At 36.9% G+C, this 12856-nt stretch overlaps 1 protein-coding gene across 50 annotated transcripts in view; it reads right to left on the reverse strand.

The window, feature by feature from the left end:
• Positions 1-12856, reverse strand: part of NEB (nebulin) — a 225713-nt gene that overhangs the window by 134704 nt on the left and 78153 nt on the right. For all 50 annotated transcript variants that reach the window (XM_005573144.5, XM_045367036.3, XM_065525475.2 and 47 more), the window contains exons 53-61: positions 10358-10669; positions 9961-10164; positions 5925-6029; positions 4249-4356; positions 3597-3908; positions 2941-3144; positions 2557-2661; positions 2366-2473; positions 160-471 (exon numbers count right to left, since the gene is read on the reverse strand). In XM_005573144.5, coding sequence (XP_005573201.3) covers positions 160-471; positions 2366-2473; positions 2557-2661; positions 2941-3144; positions 3597-3908; positions 4249-4356; positions 5925-6029; positions 9961-10164; positions 10358-10669 — 1770 coding nt within the window. The remainder of the gene's footprint in view (positions 1-159; positions 472-2365; positions 2474-2556; positions 2662-2940; positions 3145-3596; positions 3909-4248; positions 4357-5924; positions 6030-9960; positions 10165-10357; positions 10670-12856) is intronic.

Below are 12856 nucleotides of genomic sequence, written 5' to 3' on the forward strand. Positions count from 1 at the left end.
TTCGGTCTGAAGGGTTAAAGGATTAAAATACCTATGGATAAAGGCATGCTATTTGCCTCCTGCAGGGGCTGGAGAGCTTGTGCCATATATTGCCATTTTCTCCAAGGGGTGTTAAATAATTTCCCACCTCTGCACGTTATTATGACTCTCAGTACTCACATCGCTCTGGAGGTCATAGGCCTGCCGAGCGTGGATGACGTCGCTCTGGTCGGGCAGGCACGTCCACTCGTGCAGGTAGTTCTTGTAGTCCACGTCGCTGACTAAGGTCTGGCACTTCTTGGCCAACACCACCCCCAGCATGTCCACTGGGCTACTGAACTTCGTCTTCCACTTCTCAAAGTCCTTCTTATACTCCCTGTCACTCTGGATCTTGGCCACATGCATGGACCACATCATCTTGGGGTCATCATGTATAGCTCGGGCACCAATGTGGTGGCCAAGCTGTTTACGATAGCCTTCTTTGTACTTGAACTAAAAGAAGAAAAAGATAATCATCTGCTTTAACTTTTAGTAAAAAGTAATCACTAAGCGTAACTTTCTCTATTTAAAAAAAATTTTCCCTGAATATATAAATTATATGATAGATGTAGAAACCATTTAGAAAATAAATGAAATATATGTCATATATCATCACATATGAAATATATCTCTTATATAAAATATATATCATATAAATAGGCATTACTTTAATACATTCTTTAATGTTAAAGTCATTCTATTAGAATTTAGAATTTGTTTTTAAAATATTTAATTTTCAGATGTATAAGTTTCAGGAGATTATGCTGCAATGACAATGACAATAAAAATGAAATTCTCCTGCATGGCTTTTGTATGCTCACTGATCCAAAATTTCATTGAGTATCTACTATGTGTCAAGCACGGTTCTAGATAAGCAATGTAGATTCAATAAGAATTGTCTTTGCCTACAAAGAGTGTCTGTATATTTATACACAGGAAAAAAAAAAATTTAAGATGTCATTCTGCCACTAAAATAATTCTTTATGATTCGTGTGTGAAAATATAATTAGAAGTCATACTGTATATGGGTTTGTGCCTGCTCTTTTCAGTTATTATATAAGCATTTCTATGTGTCATTAAATAGTCTTTGCACACATGACTTTCTTTTTTTTAGAAAGCATCTCTCTCTGTTGCCTAGGCTGGAGTGCAGTGGTACAATCGTGTCTCACTGCAACCGCCAACTCTTGGGCTGAAGTGATCCTCCCGCCTCAGCTTCTGAGTAGCTAGCACTACAGGTATGCGCCACCACACCTGGCTAATTTTTAAGTTTTTTGTAGAGATAGTGTCTTGTTATGCTGACCAGGCTGGTCTCGAACTCCTGCCCTCAAGTGATCCTCCCACCTTGATCTCCCAAAGCACTGAGATTACAGGTGTGAGCCACGGTGCCTGACCTATACGCATGATTTTTAATGACAGCAGGTATTTTATTATATGGTATTTAACCCTTCTGTGATTGTCATTTATTCTTAAATTATGATTACTTCCCATATTTTGGAAATAAAGAAAAAAATCTAGAGTTTTTTTTTTGTTTGTTTAACTTCATAGACAAAAGAAATGGAAAGATAAAAATTTTTAGAAATGTGAGCAAATCCTTTTTTATTATACTTTAAGTTCTAGGGTACGTGTGCACAACGTGCAGGTTTGTTACATATGTATACATGTGCCATGTTGGTGTGCTGCACCCATTAACTCGTCATTTACATTAGGTATATCTCCTAATGCTATCCCTCCTCCCTCCCCCAACCCCACGACAGGCCCCAGTGTGTGATATTCCCCACCCTGTGTCCAAGTGTTCTCATTGTTCAATTCCCACCTACGAGTGAGAACATGTGGTGTTTGGTTTTCTGTGGTTGCAATAGTGAACAAATCTATCTTTTAAAGAGAGCAAATATTTGTAGCCCACGACTGGATATAGAAACAAACATATGTTCCATATGAATCGTTGAACTTTGAATAATGTGTCCTATAATTCAGCCCTTGTAGATTCATTGGTTCATACAGCATAGGTTGGGTTTTGAAGAAACCCTACAATAAGTTCAATTATATATGAGAAATACATCATTGGAAAAGCCAAAACAATTATATGAACTATAGTCAAGTATCTAATACTTTTGTTCAGCAAGAGATGGACATGTTTTGAAATGTATGTTGCTATGGACTCAACCATAACTAGAATTTGGCCTTTGTGTTGATAACTCTATTACCATTATTTTAAACCATTCATTGGAACAATAAACTGTTAGCAACAGCTTTAACCTCATGGCTTACTTGTGCCACTCTAAATCCAGGAGAGATAAATAAATCTTTGAGCCACAGCTAAGGCAAAGAATTTTCCAAGTATACTTACTTCACTTGCAATATCTCTGGAGGCCTTGGCTGCCTTGATAGGAATGGCATCTACCCGCATATCGTAACCTTTCCTCTTGGCTTCTTCTAGGCCAAGCTTATACAGTTTCTAAAACAGACATTAATAATAAGTTAGATTTAGAAAGTGCATTGTAAGGAAAATGTATCCTGCACTATGAATATATTGCTTACCTCACTATAATTTACTTTGTTTTGTTTTGCTAATAAAACTTCAGGGGTGTCTGGCATAATGTGGACAGTGGTTTTATCCTTATCCCAAGCTTCTGTATAGAGGCGCTAAGAGAAACAGAGAGACATGACTGGTACAGGCCAGTAATAAATAGACACATGCAGACAGTCTGATTTTTAATGAGAATCAAGAAATTCAGCTCAGTGAATTGGTATTTGTGACATTTTCAGGTCTAGATGTCTTGTGTCAATAAGAAGCACAATAGTTTAAAACCACATTAGTACCAAGCAAAGGAATCAAAAATAAGTTTTCTTTTATAGAAACAGATTTCAGTGTTTCCATAAACAAAAAAATTAATAACCTCCTCAAACAAAGATAAGACTTACATGATTCATGGTAATGGCATTGTTTTTTGCCAAAACCATTGGTATGGAATCCATAAGGCTGGAAAACTTAAATTTATCTGGGTGCTGACGGTAAACGTGGTCACTCAAAATCTGGGTGGCTCGTTTGTTTTTCTCATCCTCGAGAGAACCACTAGGCATCCAGCCAATGCCTTTTAGCCACTGAAGGTCTGACTTGTACAAATTCTGAAAGTGCAAGTGACAAATTTGTCATAATTAAATCATTTATCATAATTTGTCATAATTAAATCATTTGCCCCTAAATAAAAGTTCATATTATATTATATATATTTTAATACTTGAATTATTAGAAAATTCTAAATTTTTGGTATGAATTATAAATCAACAAAATGTTCAGATTAAAAGCGTATTTTGAAAAACATTTTAAACAGAAGCACATAGAAAATGACTCAATCCTTTGATTGTCTAGCTCAACAATCTAGAGGCTTCCACCAAAGCAATGGGTCTTTGCTGGGTCTTTGTGGAATAATGTTGCCTCCAGATGTTTGGGTGACTAGATGGGGCTTGGGCATTAGTCCAGGGTAATTGTGTAAACTCAAATCCCCTCACGACGGGACTCTGATACTTTAAAAAGCAGACATCATGTTTTGTTGGCCAAAGGAAAATCTTAGACTCACGTCACTCTGGAGGTCATAGGCCTGCCGAGCATGGATGACATCACTCTGGTCGGGCAGGCACGTCCACTGGTGCAGGTAGTTCTTGTAGTCCACGTCGCTGACTAAGGTCTGGCACTTCTTGGCCAGCACCACCCCCAGCATGTCTACTGGGCTACTGAACTTGGTCTTCCACTTCTCAAAGTCCTTCTTGTACTCCCTGTCACTCTGGATCTTGGCCACATGCATGGACCACATCATCTTGGGGTCATCTTCAATGTTCCGGGCTCCAATGTGGTGGCCGAGCTGCTTGCGGTAACCATCTTTGTATTTGTACTAAAGAAAAAAAAAATGTGTCTTATTCCTTTCAAAATTAACTTCTGTTGCCATCTTTGTGGCAAATTACAAAGCACATTAACTCTAAATATTTTACTAAGCCTAGAGAGCCAAAGACTTCAGTCTTTTGATATGAAAGATTAAAGGCTAAATTCAGCTATGAAATTCCATACATAATAAATGCATCCTTGATCTTATCCTCATCCCACACTGCATGGGATCATTTTATTCCATTGTAATTTGTTGCCCCTTAGATTTTGTTCAATTTGAAATTAAATTGAGACTGCTTTGAAGTGACAAATTGCAATCAAATCAATATCAACAAAGGATAAAATCTTACTTCACTGGCAATTTCCCGGGAGGCTTTTGCTGCTTTGATTGGTATGGCATCAACAGGAAGATCATAACCTTTTCTCTTCAGCTCCTCATAACCCATTCGGTAGAGTTTCTGTTAAGAAATGAAGATCACTATGTTCCCCATAGACAAATATAGCATAATGATCAAATGTGCTAAATATTTTGAGTCCATGAGAGTAGCATCTGTGCCCTAGAATACTCAAATGTAATTAGAAATTATGCCCATTGATTGCTAATGATCCTGTTTTAAACTTTAAAGCTCTTCAATTACCTAAATCAGCAAAATTGTCAGCTCTTCCCAAATACAGTCATGCATTGGTTAATGACAAAGATACATCCTGAGAAATGTATTGTTACGTGATTTTGTCCTTGTGGGAACATCACAGAGTGTACTTATGCAGTCCTAGATGGTACAGTCTACTACACACCTAGGCTATATGGTATAGCCTATTCCTCCTAGGCTACAAACCTGTAGAGCATGCTAGTATAGGCAACTGTAACACAATGGGAAGTATTAATATTTGTGTATCTAAATATGGCTAAACATGGAAAAGATACAGCAAAAATACAGTATGATTATGGTACTATGTTATGGAACCACCATTCTGTATGTGTGCCTTTGTTGGCCAAACTGTTGTTATACAGTGCCTGTCTACACTTGCAAGAATCAGGCAGAAGTAAAACAATAGAGAAATGAAATGGATTATTATTTAGGTGCTGTTTTTCAATTCACATTGGCTGTTTCATTAGAAGTTTTTGTTAGAAAAGAGCTATGGCTTTTCATCTAATTATTCTAATGAGAAAAAATCATGCCTAAGGGGTTATCTCTTCCATGTAGCTGATGCATTGTGAAATAGTCTGTCTCCCAATATGGGACCATCCAAAATAGGATCCACATCTATAGGTAAGATACTGAGTCCACCATAATTTCTAAAACTTAAGATGTTTTGAAGAAAGTTTAAATAATGAATTTTAAAAGCTTAAGAAAAATAATTTTTTTTTCAGATCTGTGACATAACTTAAAAATTGAGAATATAATTTAAATGTACTTTTATCCAGAAACCAGATTATTTAAAGTGCCTGTTGATCTTGGACTTGTGTTTATCTGTTAGTCCTTTGTGGCATTACTTTGATACATTCTTTAATGTTAAAGTCATTCTATTAGAATTTAGAATTTGTTTTTAAAATATTTAATTTTCAGATGTATAAATTTCAGGAGATTATGCTGCAATGACAATGACAATAAAAATGAAATTCTCCTGCATGGCTTTTGTATGCTCACTGATCCAAAATTTCATTGAGTATCTACTATGTGTCAGGCACGATTCTAGATAAGCACTGTAGATTCAATAAGAATTGTCTCTGCCTGCAAAGAGTGCCTGTCCACACTGGGAAATGCAATACAAGCCATCACCCTGTGATGATATGTATAACAATGGACTGCAAGGAACATAGAATACAGACTCCCCATTCTGCCTGACACAGTGAGTACTAACATTTCGATGTTCAATCTACAAGCCACTAAATAAAGAATCTAAGTCATATGTAGTTCATTAATTATAATAATTCAGGGATTCAAAGAACTTCCAGAAAACTTCACTGATTTGGAAACAATCAAAATGAGCTTTCTGAAAACACATGCTGAATTTGAAAACTTACATCACTTGTGTTGATTAAATTTGCTTTAGCCAGAACAATGTCAGGCGTATCAGGCATGATGTGGATCTGAGTCTTGTCTTTGTCCCAAGCTTCTCTATAAAGTCTCTAAAATAAGAAATAAGAATTTTTCAGTGGTGTTGTTAGATTAGTGAATGACACAGTTGGCTTCAAACAGAATTGCTGATTTTATCTTAATTAAACATTATACGGAATTGATATCATAAGCAGAACAACATAACATAAGCAGAAAATAGATGCATTATTTCTTGATTTATCTGGAACATAACTGCCTTTCAAAACGGAGATTATGGGTCACATTTTCAAAGTTATAGAAAATCCTGCCTACAAGAAATCAATCTAGGTAATCACATGCTTTGCCAATATTATCAAATGAAACAGGCTTCTCCATCTTTTGGGTTGTGTCCCTCAGTGTTTAATTGAGAGGCAGCCCTTGCCTTTTCAAAAGCTGTCTTATTCAAAGTGTGCCTAGAAGTCAGGGAGTTTTATTTCCTATGTGGCTTGTTATTATTTTGACACAGAGTCTTACTCTGTTGCCCAGGCTGGAGTGCAATGGCGCAATCATGGCTCACTGCAACCTCTGCCTCCTGAGAAAAGTGATTCTGGTGCCTCAGCCACCTGCGTAGCTGGGATTACAGGCAAGCGCCAGCATAGCAGGCTAATTTTTGTATTTTTAGTAGAGACAGGGTTTCGCCATGTTGGCCAGGATGGCCTTGAACTCCCCATCTCAGGTGATCTGCCCGCCTCAGCCTCCCAAAGTGCTGGGATTACAAGTGTGAGCCACTGTGTCCATCTTCCATGTGGCTTATTATTTATAATTACACCTCACAATCATTGTGAAAGATTAGGATTCCCAAAATGATTTTTTTGGGGGGAATTTATCAAAATCTCTTTGATGTCCCAAAGCCATCCTTATGTCTCTTCAACAGAAGACAAGGGGATCCAAACAAAAGTTTCATTGACTTACTAAAACTAGGATTTTCTTTTTTTTTTTTTTTTTTTTTTGAGACAGAGTTTCACTCTTGTTGCCCAGGCTGGAGTGCAATGGCGCAGTCTCAGCTCACTGCAACCTCCACCTCCCAGGTTCAAGCAATTCTCCTGCCTCAGCTTCCCAAGTAGCTGGGATTACAGGCACCCACCACCATGCCCAGCTAATTTTTGTATTTTTAGTAGAGATGGGGTTTCACCATGTTGGCCAGGCTGGTCTTGAACTCCCGATCTCAGGTGATCCACCTGCCTTGGCCTCCCAAAGTACGGTGATTACAGGTGTGAGCCATCGTGCTCGGCTAAAACTAGAAAAATTTGATGAAAAACAGAATATTTACACAGGGTCAGAAAATCTCCCTGCCAGATTACTTATCAATTACAAAGGATAAAATGGTTACTCAACAGTATAGCAACCTGGCAATATCACTTTAACCAAGTGTTTAAGTTATTAGTAATAGAACAAATTGATATCCTGTGCCTCCTGATATGAGGTACTGAGGAGGACACAATGTGTGATCTCCTACTGAAAAGATAATCTGAGTCTATCACAAGGACCCACCAGAAAACCCAAATGGAAAGAGATTCTACAAAATAACTGATCTATGTTCTTTACGAATGTCAAAAACTTGGAAGGCAAAGAAACAATGAGGAACTAGTCCAGAGTAAAAGAGACTAAAGACATAGCAAGTAATGCAACCTGTGGTCTTGGATTAAATCCTGAGCCAGAGAAAATATTTTCTTTTCTTATAAAGGATATTAGTGATAAAACTGAATAAATTCTGTAGACTAGCAGACTAGTGAAAATTAATTTTGTGATTTTAATCATCACAATGTGATTATTGAGAATATTCTTATTTTTGGGAAATACAGGCAGAATAGGCATCATGAAACAATTTAATTTCTCATAGAGATATATAGATATAGGTCTAGATCTGAGAGAAAGAAAGGGAGAAAAAGAGACAAAAAGAGAAGGCAAATGTGGTAAGATGTTAACATTTGGGGAATCTGGGTATACGCACACACACATACACACATATGTGAATTACATGTACTATTTTTTCAACTTTTCTGAGTGCCTGAAATTATTTCAATATAAAATTTTTTTGGTCTGATTCCTTAAACTTGTCCATTTCCCTTTGAGGTGTGCAGCATGAGATGTGTGTGTATGGCACTTTTCTTTTTCCTGCACATGTTTGCCATGGTGCATATAACCCAGCGAAGTCAATTAAGACCCTCAGCACCAAAACAAAGGCAAGGCTTGTTAATTTCCACATGCGTGTATCCTGGTTCTGCACTACCCTTTTGGATTTAGTAACACCAGATTTTCTCTTTAAAACTTTTTTAAATTTCCATATATTCGTGGGGGCACAAGTGCAACTGCATTGTGGTAAAGTCAGGCCTTCAGTGCATCCATCACTGGAGCAACACACATTGTACCCACCAAGCAAACAGCAGAGTTTCTCTACCTCCTAACCACTGATATTGTGTACTGGATGATTCTTTGTTGTGGGGGCTGCCCTGTGCATTGTGGGGTGCTTAGCAGCATCCCTGGCTTCTACCCACTAGATGCCAGTAGCATGCCACTCCCCAGTTGTAAAAACCAAAAATATTTCTAGATGTTGCTAAATGTTCCTGTGGGGCAAAATTTCTTCTGGTTGAGAGTCACTAAGTTAGACTATTTCTTCAATGGCATGCACCACTTTCACCACATGGAATGCAGAGAAAATCCTGTTATTATTTACACTAGGATAGGTGCATCAGTCTATTCAGAAGGAGAGACAGCAGGCTGAAGGACCCCAGCTGGCCCGGGTTTTGTGTGGTGGCCCTGAGGCCTGAGAGCTCCATATTTCAGCATTCCCCAAACTAGAGCGCACTGCTGGGAAGTCCTGTCCCGGAACATGTATATTAATAAACTTCATGATCTCTCTCTTGTTTCACAGAGAGAAAAGAAACTTGGATTCCAAGAAGGGGGAAATATTTTGTACAAATTTGTTGTTTTCTCAGTTTGTTGGATTCTGACTGTCATCATAAAACAACAAAAGAATAAGTAAATGCTTAAACATTCATAATGAACCTGACAGGTCAACATTTACTATACATTCTGGAAATCAACATTATAAAAAGTCTGTAAGGGGTTAGTTAGGAAAAGAGGAACTACAGTTTATCAATGCTTATTGTAAGCTGATTATGGGCTTATATGTTATATAAAACTTTGATATATATGATATATGTAAAGTATATAGCATATTACATATAGTATATATATTCAGATCCTTCTAAGACCTACAGTATATACATATTTAGATCCTCCTAATAACAGATGGTTATTATATATCTATTTAAATCTTCTTACCAATTACAGATTTCAGGGCACATACTTCAATACTCTGTAATGTTCAGGGTTAGGCTTTTAGCTGAGCAGTGTTGAGTAATCTTTCCCTTCTTTGCATATAATTACTCCACCCTGCTATGTTTTATTTATTTTTTTCAATGAATATTTATTGAGTACCTATTATGTGTTAGACACTGGTGTCAGAGCTGGTGAAGAAAATAAGTTGAAGATGAAATATATACTTATTTACGGTGACAGAATTATCCGTTTATCTTGATTCAGCTAAACTAAAAGCATTATAATCATTTGTCAGGAAATACACTCTTTATAACACATCAATTGTGCCTGTGTAAGGTACTCAGAATCTTTCCCCCTCATACACTCTACCCCAACAAAAAACATCTGGGTGTTTCATGCACTCAAGTTTCAAAGAAAAAGTTTGTTCAATCATTTTCCCATTACATTTTGGTTAAATAATAAATAAACTTTGGGTGACAAAAACTGACACTGACCTATTTTTACACGATTCAGTGTAGGATAGTTGCTAATTCAAATAAAGCGATCCAATATAAAATGTTATGTGGTGATGTATGAGGCAATGCTTTGCGGTTCTACTCATTTATTAAGCAAGCGCTATTGAGCAAATACTAGGTAGCAGGCACTATAATCTATTTTATTTATTTCCAGAGTGCTACTCACATCACTCCTATTTTTGGCATTTGTCTTTGCCAGAACTATGTCCATGGCATCAGGAATGCTGGTGAACTTGTTTCTGTCTGGAGGCTGACGATATTTTTTCTCACTGATGATTTCCGAAGCCCGCTTGTTCTTTTCTGCCTCTAAAGAACCCAAGGGACTCCATCCTATGCCTCTCAGCCACTCTAGGTCAGATTTATATAGATTCTGTGAAAAGACAGAGCAAGCCATCAAAATCCCATTGTCACCTGGATCCTAGATTCAAGTGATTCTATGCATTACAAACAGATGCATTTTAGATTTTCAATAACAATTCCTAGTTTCACTTCTCTTTGACTAAATAGCTACTCATATAAAATATGAATTAATATATAAACTATTGCATTTAATAGAAACTGACCTCACTTTGCAGTTCATAAACTTTCTTAGCTTGCACAACATCGTTCTGATCAGGCAGACATGTCCACTGATGTAAGTAGTTCTTGTAGTCCACGTCACTAACCAACTCCTGACACTTCTTGGCCAGTACCACTCCCAACATGTCCACTGGACTGGAGAACTTAGTTTTCCACTTCTCAAAGTCCTTCTTATATTCTCTTTCACTCTGCATTTTGGCTACATTCATGGACAACACAAGTTTTGGGTCATCTTGCAGACTCCGGAATCCAACATGGTGGCCAAGTTGCTTTCGGTAGCCTTGTTTGTATTTAAACTGAAATCAGAGAAAACACAGCTCTTTTAGTACACAAACAAAGGCCGAGTTAAGCTCAACTTGCTTTTTTTTCTTTTCTTTCTTTTTCTTGAGACACGGATCTCGCTATGTTTCCCAGGCTGGTCTTGAACTCCCAGGCCTACTCTTCTAGCTTCAGCCTCCCTAGTAGCTGGGATTACAGGCACATGCCACCTCACTCAGCTTCAATTTGCCTTGTTTTCGTGTTTGTTTTCCAAAACCGAAATGATAGAAGGGTTGTCTATGCTACCTTAGTATGGAATGTTTACTTACTTAAACTAAGCCTTGTTTACATGGAAGCTTCTGAAGAAATCTAATGTTGATACATAGAAATGTAATGTATCAACAGAGGTTATAAGAAATTAATTCTAACTAGATGCAGAAATATATGTTTGGTTGTGCTAGCTATTGTGTATTCTGACTTTGGGGTTGTATTTAATATAGCTCTTGTGATATTATTATGGAAATGATAATCCTTATGGGCTAAATGACAGAAAAATCAGGAAGATACATGACTAAGTAAATACACCTAATAGTGGAGACTAATTTATTAAATAGCAGGATTTTTTTGTGGCTTGCCATGTGGTTATGTCATATAACCTTGTCCTTGTCCTGTTTGGGATCCATATCTTGCATGTGCAGATGGCTAAAAATAACTAAATATGTTAGATTAGGAAGAAAATTCCACAAGAGCTCCACATACTGCCAAATGGATCAAAATGATTACATAAATTTAAGACAGTAAAAGTAAAATTTGGTATTTGGATTCAACTGAGAAAAATTACATTAGTACTAGATGACAGTAACAACAGTGATAACAATAATGAGTATAATAACAGCATTTACTTGATGTTAGGTGCTGAACACATCTTATACCTTACATGATACCCAGCTTCATTATTACATATATCAAATATTCAGGAGTTTAAGTGGACTATAAGTTCAACATAAGCAATCTGACAAAATTGCTTTTTAAAAAGTAGTGCCATAGATTCTGTATGGGGCACAAATAAGCTCTCTGAACTGACCTCCTGTATCAAGAAAACAACACTAAATTTTGAGGGATTCTATTTTGACAGGAGTTTTGAAAAAACAGCATAAATTACAAATAGAATGATCAGAAGATTGAAGAATGTATAAAACTGAAACGAAAGGAGGGCAAATATGAAAAAGTCTGAAAAGCTATCAAGTGGAAGTGGAAATAGGCTACTTGTGGTGGTGTAGAACAGAGATCTAGAGCTTATCGGTAAATTATTTACGTAAAAATAAGAAGCTATATAATGGCAACTGGAAATGATCTAACAAAGAAATGACCTGCCCTGAAGGACTCCAAAATTCCTTTAAAGAATTTTTTTATTTTTGAGACACCGTCTTGCTCCATTGCCCAGGCTGGAGTGCAGTGGTGTGATCATGGCTCACTAAAGCCTCAACCTTCCGAGCTCAAGTGATCCTCCCATCTCAGCCTCCTAAGTAGCTGAGATTCCAGGCACACACCACCATGCCCGGCTACTTTTTTATTTTTTGTAAAGAAAGAGTCTCACTATGTTGCCCAGGTTGGTCTTGAACTCCTGGCTTCAAATGATCTTCTTGCATTGGCCTCCCAAAGTGCTGAGATTACGGGAGGGAACCACTGCACCCAGCCTCCAAAATTCTTATATTTTTAAGTATCTACAGACTTTTGGAAATGGAAAGAAGGTAGGATGCTGAGTGGGAGATTAGATTAAATGTCCTTTATCTTCCAACTCTAAATTCTATGATTCTAATTCATTAAATTAAATACTTATAAAAATAGTTTTAATTTTCTGAAATTTTACAAATACAAGGACATTTGAAATTGAGGAAAATACATCTCTATAATAGTGGGAAAGTTCACTAATAGTTCATTTGAGAGTAAGATTTCAAAAGGTTCGAATTAATGGGTTCACACAAAAAGAAATGAGGTACTATCAAATTATTGAGTTGTTAGGAGATTATTGATGTTATTTCTTCAATTCCTAAACTATCTTTAGCATATAGCATTAAATGAAAATGAGTTTACACATCATTATTGCTTTAGGCTTATCATCTCGTTGATTTATTTTAATAAGGGATTGACCTGCAAGCTGGAGAGTGGGTAATAATGTATCATCATATTAGTTTTCCCACATTTCTGGAGTGCCAGAAATTAAG

The sequence above is a fragment of the Macaca fascicularis genome, chromosome 12, assembly GCF_037993035.2.
Source record: "Macaca fascicularis isolate 582-1 chromosome 12, T2T-MFA8v1.1".
In the NCBI taxonomy this organism is placed as follows: domain Eukaryota; kingdom Metazoa; phylum Chordata; class Mammalia; order Primates; family Cercopithecidae; genus Macaca; species Macaca fascicularis.